The sequence below is a fragment of the Apis cerana genome, linkage group LG2 (assembly GCF_029169275.1).
Source record: "Apis cerana isolate GH-2021 linkage group LG2, AcerK_1.0, whole genome shotgun sequence".
In the NCBI taxonomy this organism is placed as follows: Eukaryota; Metazoa; Arthropoda; class Insecta; order Hymenoptera; family Apidae; genus Apis; species Apis cerana.
Genome location: NC_083853.1, coordinates 911,558 through 933,035, shown reverse-complemented (window position 1 = coordinate 933,035; position 21,478 = coordinate 911,558). Strand labels below are relative to the sequence as shown.

The following is a 21,478-nucleotide window of genomic DNA, read 5'->3' as shown; positions in this document are numbered from 1 at the left end:
TGAACATTTTTTTAGTATCGAAATTATGACAGAATATCTGACAGCAACAATGAACAATGCCTCGATAATAATATTAAACAAACATAGATAAGCTTGAAAAAAAAAAAAAGAAAGTGAATAACTTAGTTTTATAATACTTTTGAAAATATATAAATGTATAAATTCTCATGTTACTCATTTATATATCAAATATATATCTAATTGTACAATTTTTATCCTAAATTCGATCTTTAATTAAAGAATTAAATATTAAAATATTTTCGAATTAATCAACGTAGCTAATATCTAATTGTATAAAATAAGCTAGTTATAATAAAATATTTCTAGTTTATAAAATATTTTAATTTCATTTTGTGAAGTTGACTATACGAGAAGCAAGCAAATGCAAAACTGCTTTGCCTCTTCTTTATTCTCCATTCGTTAATTTCTACAAAATTAAAGTTAAAACATTTTCTAAATTGACATTTCTTTGTTATAATAACATAATAATATATCTTACAGAGAATGGTCAATTACATCGATTGATTTATTAAAAAATACTACTAAGATTTCTATTTTTAAAATAAAATTGACTTTTATGTTCTCTATATTTCTACATCAAGAAAACAATTCATTTATATAAATTATGCTTATCTCGAAACATATTCATTTTACTTGAAATAGTTTTTGGAATAAATTCGAAAGATAATCTGAAGACAAGAATATGGAACATCCTTTATAATTTATATTCATATAAAAGATAGAGGAAATTTTCCTAACACGATTATTAGCTTCACATTAGCTATATATCTAATAATTAAAATGCTATTAAGTGATTTGCATAAATTATAGAACAGATAAAATAAACACCAATCCTCTTTCGACATGTTCCAATCCCATATGCATAGCTAAAGATATCGAGATTGTTGCCATTTGATTATGATATGAATTATAGATTATTATATTTAACAATTTTCGCGGTCAAAAGATATAATATATGTGAACTGTATTACTATATCTTTTGATAATATTCTGTGTAATTATTTTTTTATGTAAGTTGTACATAAATTTTTAATAAATAAATAAATTATTATTAATAAACAAATAAAGTGTCTTAAGATAAAACTTGTACATTGTTATCATTTGATTTATCATCAATAATATCTACACAATATAATATATAATAAATTATCTAATATAATAAATTTTCTTAATTACATTCATTATATGTAATTATGCACTATATATTGTACATATTTGTTTTTTTTTTCATATAAAAGGATATATCTATTATACATGTATTAAATGTAAATTGTTACTTTAAAATATTTCTTCAAAAATGAATTAATATTTTGAATTAATGTATATTTCAAATTAGCAGTAATTTTCTTTTTTTCAATACACGATTTTAGATTTAATTTCTATAGTTATAAATTGAATAAATATGCGTTTGATTATACATTTTTCGAAAGAAATTAGTTTAAATAATTAATGTTTTGTATAAATATTTATTTACTTAATAATGTATTATTAAAATAATTTTTATGAAAATAAAATATTTTTACATTATTATGTTACATTTTTTTATAAATTGAAATTGTACATGAAGTTTTAAAAACATTCAAAGATTATAGAAATTTTATAAAAATTATTATTCTAGAAACTTCATAATCGAGACCTTCGTTCGATTGTTATAAAAATAAAACGCTTTTTTTCATCATACAATAACTATTTTTCCATAAAATCATTCTCTTAAATTATTAAGGATAATGTGACGTATGATAAAAATGTACATACATAAGTATTTATTAGAACAATACATGATCATACGTTTTGCATACTTGCACGACACGGTTGATTATCTATTATCAGGGATAAATAAATATCGGAATCAACTCGTTACAACGTGACATTCAAGAAAATATGCAGGTCAATGATATAAAAAAATTCATAACTAGATATAAATCAGGTAATACACCTTTATTTCGTTATATTCTAATTTTTAATTTTATAATTTTTAAAGGTAATATTTAGTACAGGCTTGCAGGAGAAATTTTTATCAATCTTTTGATTAATACAATTATAAACATGAATTATACTTGTAGTTTAATTATAAATAAATATTTATTATATAAATTATAATTTGGCTTCTTTATCAATAATGTTAATATCAAAACTTTTTATTGTTTTATTCATATTTATTTATCTTTTTATTTAAAATTGAATTTAAAATTTAATATCTTTTGATCAGATTTTTAAAAGCAAACGAATTATTATTGTTTAGCATATCTATTATAGCATATTATTATATGATAATTATAGAGAATTATTGAAATTAAAAATCGAATAATGTTAAAAATTGTATACAAATCATAAGGAAAATTAAGATTAATCGTATTCCAATTTATAAATTATATTTCCATATTTATTTGTAGCAAAATGTGAAACTTCTAAAAGAATCTCGATGATCTAATTGGCGAAATGAAAAAAATTTTTGAAAGAATATGAAACTCGTTACGAAAATAGATATCGTAGGAAGCGAAAAATTTCGATGTTGTCGTCGACTTTGTCAACGGATTGAAATTAGGTCGACACGCGGCATTTCATATCGCGGCAAACCACAATTTCCATTGCGCAGCAGGCTTCAATTACTATCAGTGAATTGCTTAAATGACGTGGCGTTAATTACCGGTGCGTACCATCGTGCTTCACAGAGAAACCAGTCGTTCCACTAACGAGTCCATATTTTGCTATGTTAAAAAGAATAAAAGACAAATACGATCACACGTAATGATCGATAATATTTCTAGGACGATCTTTCGAAAGTGCTAGAAATAATGTCATTATGATCAATCTTAATGATTATTGAACAATTATTTATAATATATCGTTTCGTTTAACTGATGAACAATATAAAATATTTAAATTACAAATGATAATAGCAATGAATTTCATTCTTTAAAAAATAAAAATAATATACGTATCTTCATTTTTATAACGTATATTTATCTGAGAAAAATGAAATATAATCGAAGTTTTGTAAGTCGAATCTTTATAATACGAAAACGTCTATAAGATTACAATTTTTTTCATTTCTTTTTTTTCGTTTCATTGTGAAAAATTCTATAAGTAAAAATTCATAATAGCAATTATTTGTTATATATTTATTTTACTTTTGTAATTTAGGATAGTTTGATTTTTATAAATGAAAATATAATTAAGATTTATTGTAAGATTAGTTAATCCTTGTAATTTAGAATAGTTTGATCTTTATAAGTTTAAATTTATCTCAAAAAATAAAATAGTGTTGTTATAACTTGACAGAAATAAATTATATAAGATATTGTCTTGAATGCTGAGAATTAAAAATAATAGCTATGAATTTATCTTTGAGCTTTTACAATTAAAAAAATAATGATTTTTCAGCAAAATCTTTGTAAATATATCAAATTTTCATTTGTTAAATTCTTCATATCCAAAAATATCAGATGAAATTTGGAAAATTCGAAAATTTTAAATCGTCATTGAGTTTTGAAATTCTACTATATCTATTCGATTTAATTTGAATTAATTATAAAAACTGATATAATATTTCCATCAATCTAATAGATAATTTGCTAACTTGTAAGAAGAAATATATTGTATTACAATGAACTATCATTAATATTCATAAGATACCCCGTAACGATATATTTATTGCTTGAGTTTTCATGAGAAACATTTTTTTTTCATACATTCATACATATTATTTAAATTAAGAATATACATTTTTACATATTTTTCTTTTATTTCATACTCATCATATGATTTTCCAATTTATCGCTATATCATAATATTATATTATATAACGTATTAAAAACTAGTAAATTAATTTCTATTATTATTTAATTTTAATAAAATGTTAAATTACAAAAGTTGTTTTATATTAATTTAAATATCTTACGTTAAATACACATTTTTTTTTTGGTAAATATTATTAATTTTTAAAATCGAGATAAGTAAACGAGATTTTCGCATAAAAATTTTTATTGTAAAAATAATAATTCCTATAATCGTATTTCAAAGTTAAAATTTTATTACTATTTCCGATATATATTATCGAAATATATAAAATTGTTAAAAATATTAAACAAAATTTTTATAAAATAATAATCAATGTAGCAATTTAATAAAAAAAAGATAATACATTTTTAATTTTATGATATAAAATTTTAATAACCATGATTATATAATATAAAATAAATAAAACTTTAATTGTTAACTACGAAAAAGAATATTTTTCCATAACTTAAAATTCTTTGATAAAAAATATTTTTCAGTCAATAAGAAAAAAGAATAAAGAATTTTAATCTGTTTTAAATGAATATAAAATTAATTATTAAAAATGAAGCAATATTTATTTCAAATCGTAGAAAATTATAAAGATTATAAAAGTGTTTGGATTATTGAAAAACCGAATAAAATTTTAATATCAAAAAATAAAAAAATTAAGTCATTCTTTTTAAGATTTATAATTTAAATATAATTTTGTAAACACTATTATATAACATATATCATGTTACGTATCATATAATTTTGTAAATAAGCAGTAAATAGAATTGATTTTTTAAAATAAATTTTCGAAAATTATCATAATTCTAGTAAGAGATTAGAAAAGAAAATAAATTAGAAAAATTGAAAATTAACATAAGATATGTAAAACATTTACAAATAGAAGCAGAATGAGTACATTACATATAACATTAGTTTTGCATTTAAATTTGGAAAAATTTAGAAACATGCTTTATTATTATCTATTTAAATTACTGTTAATTTTGTATATATTACATAGGAAGAAAAATATTTATATAAAAAATTATTTAATAAAATTTATTGAAATATTTATTATTATATCTTAATAATAATTATACTATATATTATATTATAGTTTATATTGGATTTATTCTACATAATAAATGTTCAAAAATAATTGTTTTTGCATTTTATTAAATTTTTAGTGCTATTTAGTTCTACTTTTTGTAATACTATTTAGTAAATTTTTAATACTATTAATTTAATTATTTAGATAAATTAATTATTTAGATAAAATATAAATGAAAGTACAAAAACTTAAAAGCATAATTCGTTTGTAATTCAATTTGAAAATCTTATTTATGAAACATTAATATAAATTTTCATAACTAAAATAAAAAAAAGAATAAAAGCAAAATATTAAATAATACGAATTTAATTGATAGGTTTTAAATTCTAAATTCAATGAAAAAAAAATTCTTTAATAAAATAATTTAAGTTAAAAAAATTATCATCTTTTTTGATTTTAGGTCATTTGATAACAATTTAATGTTTAAGTATACATACAATGTGGATGAATTTGTCGATATTATCGATAAACTATCTTTTTATTTTTAAGAATTCACAAATGGTTAACCACAATCGAGCTAGGTAAAAATTTAGTGGTAAACTGGTTTCGTGTTATCGATTAAAAACTCCATGTAGGTAAGCTATATCGATATATTCGAGTAAAAATAAAATCTAGAACATCTGATTTTGCGGTATCCATGTGAACTTCTCAGGTGTTTGTTGTCTTTCATACGCGCCTAATCGATCGACCGTTCTCCTCTATCGTCTGACGTGGCGTTATAAGTTTTTCGTGCGTCATTCACATTTGTTTTAACAACTATTTATCCACGTACTTAGATACTAAATACTTTAGATACTTCTTTTTAATGTAAATTACTATCTTTGCAATATCTATGTAAATATGTATGCATCCATGTACGGAATTAATATTGAATTGGAGTATTGATTTTAGGATTAAAAAAATTGGTATATCAAAATGTCAATTAAGATTTATTTATTAAGTCATAAGGCATTGAAATTGGATGAAGCAAGATGGGAATAAAATACAATGGTAATATAACGAAGATAGAACGATTTCACTGTTTTGCTTCGCCTAATACAAATTTCAATCGATATAACGTATATAACGTAAAAAATAAGTCTTAATTGATATTTTTGTGTATCAATTTTGTGTTTCTTTTCGTTTCTAAAGTTCTTCAAAAATGTCACATTTTGTATAAATGTTATTGTATTTTATTAAGAAACAAGTTTCTTTTTTATTAAAAAAAATAAAAATTATTTTATTTATAAGAGTTCATATGATTTTAAACAAACGAGAAAAGTTAAATATAAATATGTATCAACAAGTGTTTAAATTCATATGATTAGTTTTATATCTTTTCAAATGAATAAATCTACAATTTTAAATGATCTATAATTGTAGAATAATATTGAATTTGACATAAAATTTATTTCTTTTCGCATTGAATTATGAATATTTTGTGTCTGAAAAACTTATTTATGATTCTTTTAAAATTAAAATAGAAAAATAAGTACATAAAATGTAGTATGAAAATATTGTTGAATAATTTTTGTGTATAACACCAAAACATTATTGTATAATATATTATAATAATATTTATATCTAATTAAAAAATAGTATTGTTTCTACATAATATACATGATATAATTTCTTTATATCATAATTTCAATTTGCAAATTCAATGTTAGTCACATTCTGATAGAATTTAATTTATTAAATAAATAAATTATAAATATTATATAAATTTTATATAATGAATATTATTTTAAATACAATAATATAAAAAAAAGTAAATCTAATTAAAAAAAAATAAAATCTAAAATTCATAATTAATATAAATAAATTTTTTTATGTATAAATTAAGATAAATTTAAAAAAATGACTTTTTTTATTAAACAATACAATCTATTTTACATATCTTTTCTGAGGTCAACATCTTACAATTAGAACTTCCTTTTGCGATAGCTTCCATGATTCTGAAACGCAAAACTCATCGATCATTCATGAAATCCCCACTCTAACAGCTTAGTTTCCTACTACCTAACAATTTCCCCTTCCAATGATTACTGAGGTCAACGGCCATCGTTTCATTATCCTTTTCTTTTTTTAATTTTGCTCGGTTACGTTTCTCTTTTTCCCACTTGCAAGTGCGCAGTAAATATGCGCACCGATACAAAGAGAATGCGAGCTTCTCAGTCGTTCTCCGACTGTTGTATGGTTATTTCGTCCCTTTGAAGAAGTGTATCATTTAAAAGTGATGAATATATGAAATTTTTCTTGTCAAGAATATGAGACGATTAAATACTAATACACGTGTTTTAATGATTACTCGTATTAGTCATTTATTAAATGAAGAATAATTAATGTTTTATGTATATATATATATATATATATATATAATCAGCTCATTTTCTTTTAACAGTGCATTTTATATTGTATTTATTTATATTATTTTAGAAATAAACACTGATATATTTACATTGAAAGATAGTTAATGATCATATCTATAGAATTAATGTATCTAAAATGAGATAATATAATAGTTTTTTATTTTTCTTATTACAATTTTGCAAAATTATTTTAATTAAATAAGTTATTTATAATTGTATATCGATTATAAAGTTTTAAATGCAGATTATTTGCTATTTTTGATTATATTTGAGGAAAATAGGATTGTTTATTCTATCATGCTAAAGTTTTCCAATTAATTTAACGTCTATACATAATAATGTATGTATAATCGTTTCTTGGAAATATGAAGTAAATGCATTAGATGATTGATGATCAATTAATTATAATTATAATAGTCATCTGCTTTCCATGGAAATATGTGAAAGATAAACTTGGCAAGACAGATAGGAAATAAGTATAATTGCAAGAATGTAGGCGAGTGATTTGTAATTCATCGCAAGTGTGAAGGCGGATGTTTATGCGATAAATGAATGCTGCGAATTATAAAAGGGCGTAGAAATGTAGTTAGGAAGTGTAAGTATATGCGAATTATTATGTTCGTTCGATATCTCCTTTAAGATAGATAAGGTAGATCTCATCAACAATGCGAGAATATTGAAGTAAATTTCGAACTTCGTTGATTATTCTGAATATCTATAGACACATTTATATAAAACTACATAATATAATATTATATTAATGAGTAAAAATTCTAAAATTTTTATCATCAATGTCTCTACAATTCTAAGCAATTGTCTCAATACGGTAAATGATAATTTAATAATGATAGGTATCATTAATTTGATGACATTATAGCACATTGTTTTTTATTATTTTAAAAATTTTTTTCAAATGACAAAAATTATATATAATTATTATCATTAATTTAATATAATCATATAATCATTATATTATCATTAAATCAATTTTGAGTTTAAACTGTGGACAATAATTTTTTATTATTAAACGGTGTTAATTATTTCCTTAAGATTCAAATTATAAAAAATTTATTTAATCGTATATATAAGTTAATTTTTAAGTAGTTTTTTTTTAAATAGATGCAATATTTTATTTCGTTTTAAAATCAATGGATAAAATTATTCAATCTCTAATAATTTTTTTTTAATTTTTTTAATTTTTAAATATAATTTATACTTGTATATTATTATATATATAAAATTTATATTTGATAATATTATCTTATCTTATATTATACCGATATATTTCCTTATAATTTTTCATAGATGTTATAAAAACTCTTAATAAAATTAATCATAGTGATGAAAATTATATATAATTATATGATGAAGATTATATATAATTTTATATACATATATAGTTTTTAATACACCATTTTTAATATATTTTTATATTTTAATATATTTTACATCTTTCTTCTTATATAAAGTTAAGTAATCAAGTTAACTAATCATTTAATTTTTATCAATTTTCAAACAAATATAATAACGTATATCTTAAGATTTTTAAATAAGAACATGTACCTGTTGACACTAGATTATTCAAGTTAATATTTTTATGATTATATATAAATATATCAAATAAAAATATCAAATACTGATATTTTTCCAATATATCTATTAATATTTTTATTTTATTTGTGAATGTATGATAGATATTATTATTATTGGATGTTATCATTTTAGGGAATATTATTCCATGATTCAATATGATGAAATATTGATTCAATGTTTCATTCACTTTTAACGGATATAGGATCTGATATACATAGCAAGTATATCAAACAAGAAATAATATTGTGTATTATTATAAATTAATAATTTAAATGATAAAATTTAAATTTAATTAAATTAATTTTAATTTTATCGTATCTAATAAATTATTTTTTGTTATCCTTCATATTTCTAAATTTTAATTCCAATATTTTCATAGTCGATTAATTTAACATCTACATACATAATAATGCATAATAATAATTGTAAAAATAAATATATATATTTTTCTAATACATATAAAATATAATTAATTCGAATTCTTCTTGCATTTACGTTTTATTAAACATAATAGATAATTTACTTATATTTTAGTAAAAATTTAAAGAAATTGACAAATCAGATTTTAAGAAGAGATATAAAATTTAAAATTATTGTTTTTTTTTCAAAATATTTTTGATTGATATATTAAAATGCAATTTTTTATAAATTGTTTCTTTAAAATCTATAGATTTTTATTTACTGTTACGTTCAATACATTTTTTACATGTAAACTCTGTCTTGCATGTGTACTTTCTATATACATATTTATTAGATTTAATGTGATATTGTTTATTAAAATTTTTTAATATACAACGGAACTATAATGATAAATAAATAACTATATTTATCATTATTTCATGAATAATGAATATCAAAAGTGAATTTTCTCTTTCAACAAATTTTCTTATTAATTCGATTTGCGTCTGCATTTTCACATATTCACGCAAAAACGAGCAAGCAAGTGAGCGTAAACATGCACACGATGCATAATACATGTGTTTTTAAATTGTCAGTGTTTTAACTTATTACATTCAAAATTTAAGTACAGTATGTTTCATATATTATTAAATAATAATCTTGATTAAGCTTTGAAATATTAAATAATTTATAATTATAACGCGAACATTGAAGTCTTTTTTATTCAATTATATTATTAACAATTTATAAAATTGGAAAAAATGTTTTTCCAATATAAACTAATAATAATGATGCTTTGAAAATTACAAATTAATAAATTTAATTTTGAAAAAAATATCTGTTAAATTTAATTTAGAATTAAAAATCGAATAATTTTCTAAAAATCTTTTGAGATAAAGTAGATTATAAAAATATTTGTTTTAATACCATAAAAATCAATTAAAATATTTCGTTTCATATCAATAATTAGTAATAAAAAATACTTTTAAAATAATATAATATAAATTTAATATTTTAAATTTAAAAATATAAAATGAAATAATGTTGTATTTAATGTTATCTTATTATTAAAATTTTAACAAATTTATGTGTTAAAATCTGATTTAAAATCTTTTTTATAACATATAAAAAAATATAACATATAAAAAGTATCAAATTAATATTAATAATCATATACTAACTTTTTTCCAATTTTGAAACAAATACAATAATATTCTAGAATTTTTGAATACGAAAATGTATATTAAGCAATTATTACAAATAAAAAGATATTGTATCTAGAAAATTTTAAAAATAGATAAAAATAGAAAAATATATCGATCAATACATATATATTTGACAAGTTTTTATACAGTTCAAATATTTCATATTGATTATTCTAATAAATAAATAATTATTGAAACTGGATAAATATTAAGTATAATGATTTCTGTAGAATCAAGTTTTAATAGCATAATTTTTTGTAAATATTTTGAAATCAATCAACAGTATATGTATAGGAAAAAATTATTTAAAATCTTGTTCTCTATAACAGTATTTAAAATTCATCAAAATTTATGAAAATGTCGCATATTGATAATTTAACTGAAATTTGTTTATTCATTTTATTAAAAAAACTCATATAATTTTTTATTTTCTTCAAGAATACAATTACATTTTAATTATCATTTTTTAATTTCTTAAAATATTTATGATATATATATATATATTTGCTCAATGTATAATCTTCATATATTTATGTAAATGTTATTAAACAAATAAATAATATTTTATTTATATAACGAAAAAATATAACAATGATCTTTGTTTCAATATACGTAATTATTAATCGATAATAAGCTTACATGTTGTAATAATTTAATTTTTATATAGCAATTTATTGACTAATATAATAATTATTTAATTTCTTTTTTCAAAATGACGGACAGAATTATACTTTAATGAAGAAAGAAAACGATTGTAAATTTCTTTCATTAATTTTATATTTATAATAATGATTATAAAAAGATTTTATTATAATACTGTAATTTTTATTATAATAAATTATACGTTCGAAATATTTAAAGTTTTTTAATATTGAATAATAATGAAATAAAATTAAATTTAATATCAACTGATGTATCGAATAAATATCAAATATCAACAATAAAATATTAAAATATCTTTTCTAATTTTCAAAATTAATTTCATTTTTAGATCTTTAGTATTATTTAAAATTAGTTTCACTCCTATCATAAATCATAATTATAAGTGCAAAGTATTTTTAAAATAGAAATTTTTTTTTTAATTTTCCGCTTTCTAAAATTATAAATATAAGCTATTATAATAAGATTTTTCTCGTGCATTATAATCTTAATTTTGTTTTCTAAGTAGCTTTATTATTTAATTAATATTACTTACATATTTTCCTTGATTGTTTATAATAATTTTTCTAATATAATATATATAATAATATATTTTGTAATATTAATTTTTTAAAGTCTGTTTTAATTCATACTTTCACTTTCTTAATTTGTTTTCTTTTTCCCTTTTCAAATGATTTTAAACAGACAGAGATAGTAATAAAAAAAAGAAAAGTCTATTATCACTATATAAATTTTATCTAAAAATGCGCAAAATAAACTAATATTTTTGTTTCAATATGAAATATATTGTTTATAAAATAAAGTTCAATTTCTTCTAATTTATTTCTTTCTATTTATTTGAGAGAAACTCGGACAAGTCAAAAATAGTATATTATAAACATATTTTAAATATTGTTACATAATGCGATTATTTAAATTTATGAGACTTGAAAAGTTGAAAGTATGTATTTTTTATGTAAAATGTCAGAGATTTTAAAAATTATTATATAAAAATTTCCATATAAAAATTATATTGAATAATTTTATAAATTATGTATTTTTTTATAATTTTATTATATTAAAAAAGAATTAATCTTTTTATAGTCGATGTTGTATCGAACATAGTATTTTAATCAATTATTATATGTATAATTAAATATAAATGTAAAATATATATATATATTCTTTAAATAAATTTTAATATTTTAAATTAATATAAAAATTAATATTTTAAATATACATATATTATATATATATATATATATTTTAATAAAATGAGTGTTTTATAAATTTTAATAACATTATGTTTTTTGTTTACAAAAAATTAATTTTTATTATTAAAAAAATTCTTATTAATAAAAATTGGTAAAAATAAATTTTTTTAATGTTTTTAAAAAATTTAAATCTGAATGAAAATCTTAAGCTCAAATTAATAAATTAAGGCTTGTTTGTTTTAAATAAAATAAAATAAATATATTATACATTTTTTATTCTACGCAAATAAATATATTATATATTAAAGATTTTTATCAAGTTCATATTTTATATAAGCTTCTTTCGACAATAAAAAAAAAGTATATAGAATTATAATATAATATAATATATTAATGACAAATTTAGAAGATTGATTCTAAAACGAAAAATTAATTAAGCAATTTAAATTTGTGTTAGATGAAGCGAGATAGAAATAGAACGAGATAGCGGTATGACAGAGAAAAAGCTATTTCACTTTATTCGTATTTACTTCGTTTTACAATGCAAAATTCAATTGCTTATAATTTAATAAAGAAACTTCAACCAATATCTGTATACCAATTTTTGATTTGTTTTAATTTCTAGAATCAATTTTTTAAAAATTTCACGAATATATTAACATTCTATATAAAGATTAACAATAAATATAAAAAAGAAAAATAAAAGACATACCTTATATCAATAATATATAAATCTTTTAAAAAGTTTAAAATCATTACATTAATAAATATTTATTAACAAATATTAATAAAATTATTATTTACATGATAAATTTTACATATGAAATACATAAAATAAAGCATTTAAAAATATTTTCTTACAAAATATATTTTAAGAATTGTAACCAAGAAAAATTTTTTTTATAAGGGTTCAATTTAATCTTCTATTTTTCGATATTTTAGAAAATGAAGTAGTTTCTAAATACAGTGAATACCAACGCGCTGATTCATATAGTTAAATTATATTGTCGCGATGATGAGTCAGACTTGGTTAAAGATGCTATACACGGTGGAAATAAGCAATTCCATAATCTTTAACAAAATAATTTAATTAACAACATACTTTCTTTTAATTTTCTAAAAAAAATTACTATGAGAATATAAGAAATAAGAAAAGAATACAATTATGTATATCATATTAATTTCTATAAGGATTTGCCGAAAAGTACTTATTTATATCTCGTCGAAAACAAACATTTAATAAAAAATCAAAACTGGAATAAAAATACTATTTATTAATTTTGAAATTGTACACTTATTTTTCAATACATTTATCTTATACTTATGCTTATACCTTATATTTAAGAATATAAATTTTTCACAATGTGAGACATATTTTTTCATTACTAAGCTATTTTGTATTCAAAATTGTTCACAATGAAATGAGTGCTATTAAACCTTTTTAAAAATAAAAGATGAAAGAAACTGAAAATCGTAAGACGTATTTAAAGTAAAAAATTCTTTTCAAGAATTGTACTGCAAATGATATATTGCATTTATCATTATAAAATATTTATTATTTTAAAATTATTTTAAACAACGAAACTGAAAAATAATCTATATAATAATGATAAATATGCAAAATATGCAGAATATATAACGTAATTATACCATTAAAAGTGTGTTAACTATCCTAAAGTTCATTGAAATCGTACGTAACTTAAATTTAAATTTTTATACAGTTACTTGGTTATATATATATAGTGCACGTTTAAATGCCGGATATGTGCATTGTAATTCTTGTAGATTAGTGATTTTATTCCAGGAATACAGCTCGTGCTCGAAACTTGAAATACTAGATAAGGAGAGACAATGCAAAGATATAGCGAGAACAAGTGAGAAAGATATAGTAGGTCAAGCAGCGGCAGTCGAGATCGTGTAAAATAAGTACTTTAAACAAATATCCTTTAAAATGAAATATTCAAAATTGCAAAAATTTTTATAATTTTTATTTTATTTTTTTAAAAATATCGATGGATTAATAAGTTATTTTAAGTAGAATATTTTTCATTATATTTTTGATTATTTTTCACTATATTTTCTTTAATTAAGCAGAATAGAAAGAAAAATGTTTTAAATAAATTTATTCATATAGGAAAATTTATTTGCCTGCAGATATATTTTCATCTTTATATAAAAAATAAAATTAAAAACGAAATTATTATTATTATTATTATTATTCTCGATTTTTAACTTGAAAAAACATGTTTAAATTTTTGAACATCTTTTTATTATATATTAAAAATAATAATTATTTATTAATATATATCATTTATTATTATTTAATATTTAATATTTATATTAATAATATTTATATTATGCTGTTGTAAAAAATTTTTATTGTATTTTTTTCACATAAATTCTATACGAAACATGAAAAAAAATGATAAAAGGTTTTTTGTCGAATAATAAATTGCTCTACACGACTTATTATATATCCCGCGTACATAAAAATTTTTATTAAAATCAGATTTTTCAAAATAGATGAATTTTCTTATAAGTCATCGTACGAATACTTTTGTGACTGACTATAAACTCATTAGCATGATAAAGCGATAATATGCGTTGTAATATATACATGTTTGTACGTCTTATGAAAAATATTTATTTTAGACTATTTTAAAATGGGAATACAGGCATTAATGTGACATCATTGTTATTGCAGTGTCATATGTTAACGTTATTATATTAAAGATTATTTTATCGAATAATCGATGTGTTTTATTAAAATAAGTCTTAGTAAGTATATACCTATAAATTTAAAATAAATTTCAAAAATAATAAAAAATAAATTTTATGTCGATTTGACAGTATTATTTTTATAATCACCTTTTTATCAATATATCATAAAGATAATTAAAAAGTTATCTTTCGATTTATATATTTTATACATAAAACATATTTTTAACATTTTTTTAAAGGCTATCGATAATAAATTATTTTAAATTTAAATATAAATATTTATATCAAAAAGAATTTTTAATGAAAAATTCAATAGATACTTAATTTACAAGCAAGAGATATCAATAAGATAAGATTATGTGATTTAACTTCGTTAGAGTCTTATTATTGGAATTATTTGAAAAATAAAATTGACATTAATAATTGAAAAATAATTGATGAGACAAAAAATAATATTATAATTGCCATTAATAAGACAGAGTTGTTATTTAAAGCTGAGGAAATTATTGCGTTCTATAATAAATATTATGAAATTTTAATATAAAAACTTAAAATATTTTAAATTTAAATAATATTTTAAATGACTATATTTAATTTCGATTCAAAATATTCAATTTAAATTCTCTTTTAATATATTCATAAAATATCTTTAGATTCTTAAAATTGAGCAAACATAAAAGTTGACATGCAAAAATGTTTATAAACTTTTATAAAACATACGATTATAAAATATACAAGAAAAATATACAAAGAATATTATTAAAAATTATTTATTAAATTATAAATAATTTAAGTTTGTATTAGATAAAATGAAGTGGAGATAAATTGAAAACCTTGAATGTGATACAGAGAGCTATCTCACTTTATCTGAATTTTGTTTTATTTAATGAAAACTTAAATTATTTATAATTTAATAAATATTTGTTAACTAATTATTTTTATATTTATTTTAGCTTTAATATTTTAGCTATAATCGAAACTCTCAAAAGATATTTCTGAATATATATCGTTTATTTTTATTGATTTATAAATAATATCTAATTTTAATTATAAATGTATATTGTGCATGTAAATCAATTTTATGGATTTATATGGATTCTTTAGCAATTAAAAAAATGGTTAATCGTTGCATAATGTTATATAATCTTTACGATTTAATATTTCTACCAATTTTTTAATTTTTTATATTATTACACAATTATTTTAAATTGCGAATCAGTGAAGATGAAAACCATCCAAATTCAATATTTGCTTTCTTATAACAAAATAATTAATAAGATACCATTCGAGTTATATTTTTTCAATTTATAGTTTCAAGCAATATTATTTAATAATAATAGTAAAATTTTAAAAACATTGATATTTCAAACTATCTATTTATATTTATATTTCGACCAAACGAAATAATGATAATAATAATAAAAATATCGCTGAAATGTTTTTATAAATAAAAAAGAAAATTTTACAGCTTACTCGTGGCAGTGCAACAACGATATTAGCATTCCCTTCGCCTCTGTAAACACAGTCCTCGATGGAGAATGTCGATGAAAGAGGGGAAGTTGTCCGGGAATCGCCATCGAAATTTCCGGTGGAAGTGGTCATCGATTCTGGAGGAAAGGCAGTGGTCGCCACAGGATTTCCTTCGTTGATTTTCATTGTTTTATCTTTATCCCTGCGAAAAGAAATAAAAATTCTCATTAAAATATTCGTATCTCTCGGAGATTTAGAAACAAATTGCTGCGTAACGCATTGAAAAATAAAAATTTAAGATAAACCTTCGATCCTAATTATGTATTCAAAACGTAAAATAATATCGTTCTACATTTATTTACTAGATTCTGCACGGGAATGCGAGAATCCAAAAATGTCTCGATGCTCGGGATAGGTCGGGATTAGGGTTGCTGGGACAAGTTTGACTAATGGAAGAGTGGGAGAAAATGGAGGTGGTGGGGGTGGTGGTAATGGAACTTGAAAGAAATAACGGGTGTTCTACTGTACTCTATCACATGGGCAGATTTTTATTATTCATCTTGGCAGTAAAATGAAAATTCACGGAATACTCGTTATTTCGCCTATCTTTTCTAGGATTTCTAAATTCCATCACTATTGCTTTCTCCTAATTTTTCCAATAATTTTGCAAATTTCGAGATTTCTGAAATGTTCCCAATTTCTGAGAATGTTGAGTGATTCAAAAGTATCGGAATTTTCGATATTTTTACGAGTTTTGAATTTTTAATTTCTGATCTTTCAAATTTTCTTTTATAAAAGTTGTTTAAATAAAAAAATTAATACAAAATAATAAAATTATAAAAAAGAGGATTATTATCTTTTGTATTTTGTAATATTATTATCAATATAAATTAAATTAATTATTTATATTAACTAAACAAATAAATAATCGTAAATTTTGCAAAGTGAAATTTAACAATGTTCCAAAATCTATTTATATATTTATATATTCATATTCGAAATTTAAAATTATATTCGTATTCAATAAAACAAACTCCCAAACAGCATTTGAATTCTCGAAAATTCTTAGAATTATCTTAGTGGTCTTGACACTTTCAACAATTTCAAATTTAAAAAAGAATTTTCGAAAAAAAAAATCTTGTCTTGATTTATCTCAACATTATCAAATTATACTGTTTTAATATGTAAATATCAATTATTTGTTAACAAATTAAATATTTAATTAAAGAAAATAATACTTGTTAATACTTGTAAATAGTTTTAATATTTTATTGAAATACTTATAAAACAGAAGGAAATATTATATTTGTAAACTAAAGATTTATATATTTTTAAAGGGATTAAAAAATTTACATATATACACTATTATATACATATAGAGTATTCTAAAGTCAAAACATAATAAATACAAAAATTAGTATACAACAACATTAAGCTTTAGTTATTAAGTTATAAGCAATTGAAGTTTATGTTAAACGAAACGAAACGAAAAGAAATTGAGATTGTTCTGTTCTCATTACAATATTATTATATATTGTTACATCTCACTTCATTTAACGCAAATTTAAATAATAAAATAAATAAAGTCGACATTTTTGTATATATTTTGGCTTCTAAAATCTATTGTCCAAAATTGTTCTAAGAATAAATGTTTAATATCCTAAAATAAATAAATTAATATCTATTTACATATTATCACGTATTTAATATATTATCTTTAATACATGAATATATATTATTTAACAATGAACAAATTCTCCAATTATGAAATTAAAAGATAATTAATTTTGTAAATTAATTTTAGTTTAGTGTTAAAAATATAATATATGATAATTATAAATAAAATAATAGGTTTAAAATAAAAGATTTTTAACAAGAAATAAATAATTCATGAAGTCTAAAATATTGAAATTTAAAAATGAGTTCATTGAATATTGATTATTCTAATTGATTATTCTAAGATAAGTTCATTAATATAAATATAAAATGTATAATTTTAATTTTTTTATACATATTAAAAATAATTAATATACTTTACAAATAAATTATGAATATACATTTATTTTCAAACATTATAAAATATAATATATAAGTGTATTTTACATACATATATTTTGATATATACATATATAATACATACATTAAATTAGAATACATATATACATTAAAGGTAAAATAAAGTATTATTTTATTACCATTAAACTTATTGAATTATATGATAATTCATTGAAAACATTTGATAATATTATATAAATATGTTATTTATATAATATATTTTAATGAATATAACATAACTTAAAGAATAGTATTTTAAAAAATAATACTAATTGCCAGGTATTATATTATTTATCGATTACAATTATAAAAAATAACAAAATTCTATTAATAACAATAAATTAAAAATTATTTACATTAAATAACATATATTTAGTAACAATTAAATGTTATAATTATTCTAGAAAATCTAATATAATTTTAAATAAAGAAAATTAATCGAAGTTGACCTTTTCTCTCTGTGTTAATATTTTTTAAATAGATTTATATAAACGTACAATATATATTTTTATATAAACATACAAGAAATAGAAAAAAATATATTTATTTTAGAATAATGCTAGAAAATAATGCTGGAATCATGTTCATTGATTTCTTGTTCTACATCAGTGTACTATTCTATTTCTTATTTACTACATTAATATAATGTAACATAGATAAAAAATAAAAATAATTAATTACATTTATTTATTATGTAAAAGAAATAACAGAATTTTCTTAAGTTACTTAATAAAATATTTAAATAATAAATATGATATGCTGTGAAATTTTTATTTTCTCAGAAACAAAAAAATATTTCATTTAAACATCATAGCGATATTTATTCTGCTATGAAAGAGTTAAAATTGTAACAAATAAATTTCTCGTTAAAGAGTACATACGTATAAGAATTAATGAAAGTAAATATAAATCAAGTCAATAATTTTTTTATGTGCATATACTGTCGATACAGTTTCTCGACTATTTATGCGTGTAATTCAGAATGAAAAAACAATTATGTAATATTGTTACTATCAGTTGTGAATTATTAATCGATTCGAAATCAATTTAGAGTTTTACGTTGGTATTCCAGATTAAACTATCATTGACCTTTGAGTTAACACGATAATTGCCATCAATACTGCACTATGTACCTAGATATATATATATATTATATTTCTATTTTATTTAACAATAAGATTTGTTTCGCTAATTAACTCGATATTGATTTTCGGTTACAATCTTTTTATAATTGATAGTTATATAAAATATATAAAAATATATTGGTTAATATAAAAATTAAAATATAATAATCAATAATTAAAATAATAAAAAGTACAATATATGATATATAAATATATAAAATATATGTAAAATAATATATATTTATATAATATATAAAAAATATAATATAAAGTTAAAGCGAGACAAGAATATAATGCAGCGGAGGTGTAATGGAAATAGAGTTTTTTCTTCTGTTTGTTCTTTACATTTATTTTAATCTCCAAAGATATCCTACGAGTATATTAATACTATATATTGATTAAAATGCTATTTTATACCATATTTTATACCATATTTTTTATACCATAAAATCTCTTAATATCTCTTAATAACTATTATCTTGATTTATATCTATGTAATAAAATTCCTATCTGTGTATACATAATAATTGTTTTTTTATATATATTTTATTTATTTTTATTTCTATGCAAAATAGAAAAACTTGAATATTTTTATTCTTCTACAATTATTTATATGAATTAAATTACGTTTCGAAAATTGTTTCAATTTCATTCGATTTGAAAAATAAACTTTTAATCTTACGTGACTCGTTCTATATAAAAGACAAAAATACATTGTATTTATCATCTATATCATCTATATTATTTTAAACAATATGATAAACTAACAAAAATAATATCGACGTCGTAAGACAATATTCTATACACATGAATATTTTAAAATAAAATCATATATTTCTGATCATTTGGAAACTAACATTAATATTTCACCGCGAGGCTGTAATATCACTCTCCTTGAAGTCAACGTAACGTCCAAAAATTCAATTCGAAAAGAGGTCGGCACACGTTCTCGTATACAAAAATTCGAAAGATGGCCCTCACATCGAACGTGCGAGCGAAACAGCGACGTGCAAACGGTTGTACTTGCTGCAAATAATAGCACGACGCGACGCGACGACCCGAGGAGAGTGGAGCTCGAGACTGCAGACGGGAAGTACGTGGCAATCCGCATCCGTCTCCCTGCTGAGAGAAAACTGAACGATAGTACGTATATACCGAACGGATAATAATGCCACTTTTAACGTCATGCTAAATAAAACTGGTATGGTCGCTGGCTCGAAAGATTAACGATATATGAACCTTCGAGGGTGGTGGATTATTCTTAACCCAACTTGATATTTTTGTTCACGCCTCTGCATACATTATGTTGTTTATATTAAAATAACGTACAAGAAAATTAGCGATTTTGTTCCACGCTGTGTACCTGTGCATGAAAGTAAAGATATTATTTTTTGTAAGTTAAAAAATTAAAATTTATAATTAAAGAAATATATATAGAATGTTAATATATTCGCGGGGATTTTGAGCTTTGCGTTATATATTATGGAATTGTTATGCGATTGTTAATATTTTTTACATATTCGAATAAGTTTAGATGTAAACTTATATAGCGACAGAGTAAAAATATAAGATAAAATCTCTTTTAATGACATTACATAGTAATAGTTTTAATAACGATTATAGTTCAAATATCGTGATTCTTCTGTATCAATCTGTTAATATTTTGTTTAATGGACGTTTTATGTTTTGGTTGTTATAGAAAGTTTCTACGCATGCTTATTAAAGTGAAATTTACTTTATTTTGTTATTTTCAAAGAAACAGAGAAAGTAAGTTATACTATAACAATTGTAATTTTAATATAATAAA

The 21,478-nt window shown here is 20.0% G+C and overlaps 1 protein-coding gene and 1 long non-coding RNA gene across 2 annotated transcripts in view; one reads left to right on the top strand and one right to left on the bottom strand.

Annotated features, from left to right (window-relative positions):
• LOC133665737 (uncharacterized) overlaps positions 1 to 16,733 on the top strand; it is a 46,058-nt gene extending 29,325 nt beyond the window's left edge. Inside the window, exon 2 of the long non-coding RNA XR_009828984.1 lies at positions 16,491 to 16,733. This is a non-coding gene — a long non-coding RNA (uncharacterized LOC133665737). The remainder of the gene's footprint in view (positions 1 to 16,490) is intronic.
• The window catches only part of LOC107999585 (uncharacterized), a 60,377-nt gene extending 39,206 nt beyond the window's left edge, over positions 1 to 21,171 (bottom strand). Inside the window, exons 1-2 of the mRNA XM_017059512.3 lie at positions 20,529 to 21,171; positions 16,496 to 16,694 (exon numbers count right to left, since the gene is read on the bottom strand). Of these exons, the coding sequence (XP_016915001.1) occupies positions 16,496 to 16,694; positions 20,529 to 20,782 (453 nt within the window). The 5' untranslated portion in view covers positions 20,783 to 21,171. The remainder of the gene's footprint in view (positions 1 to 16,495; positions 16,695 to 20,528) is intronic.
• Positions 21,172 to 21,478: the final 307 nt, after the last annotated feature.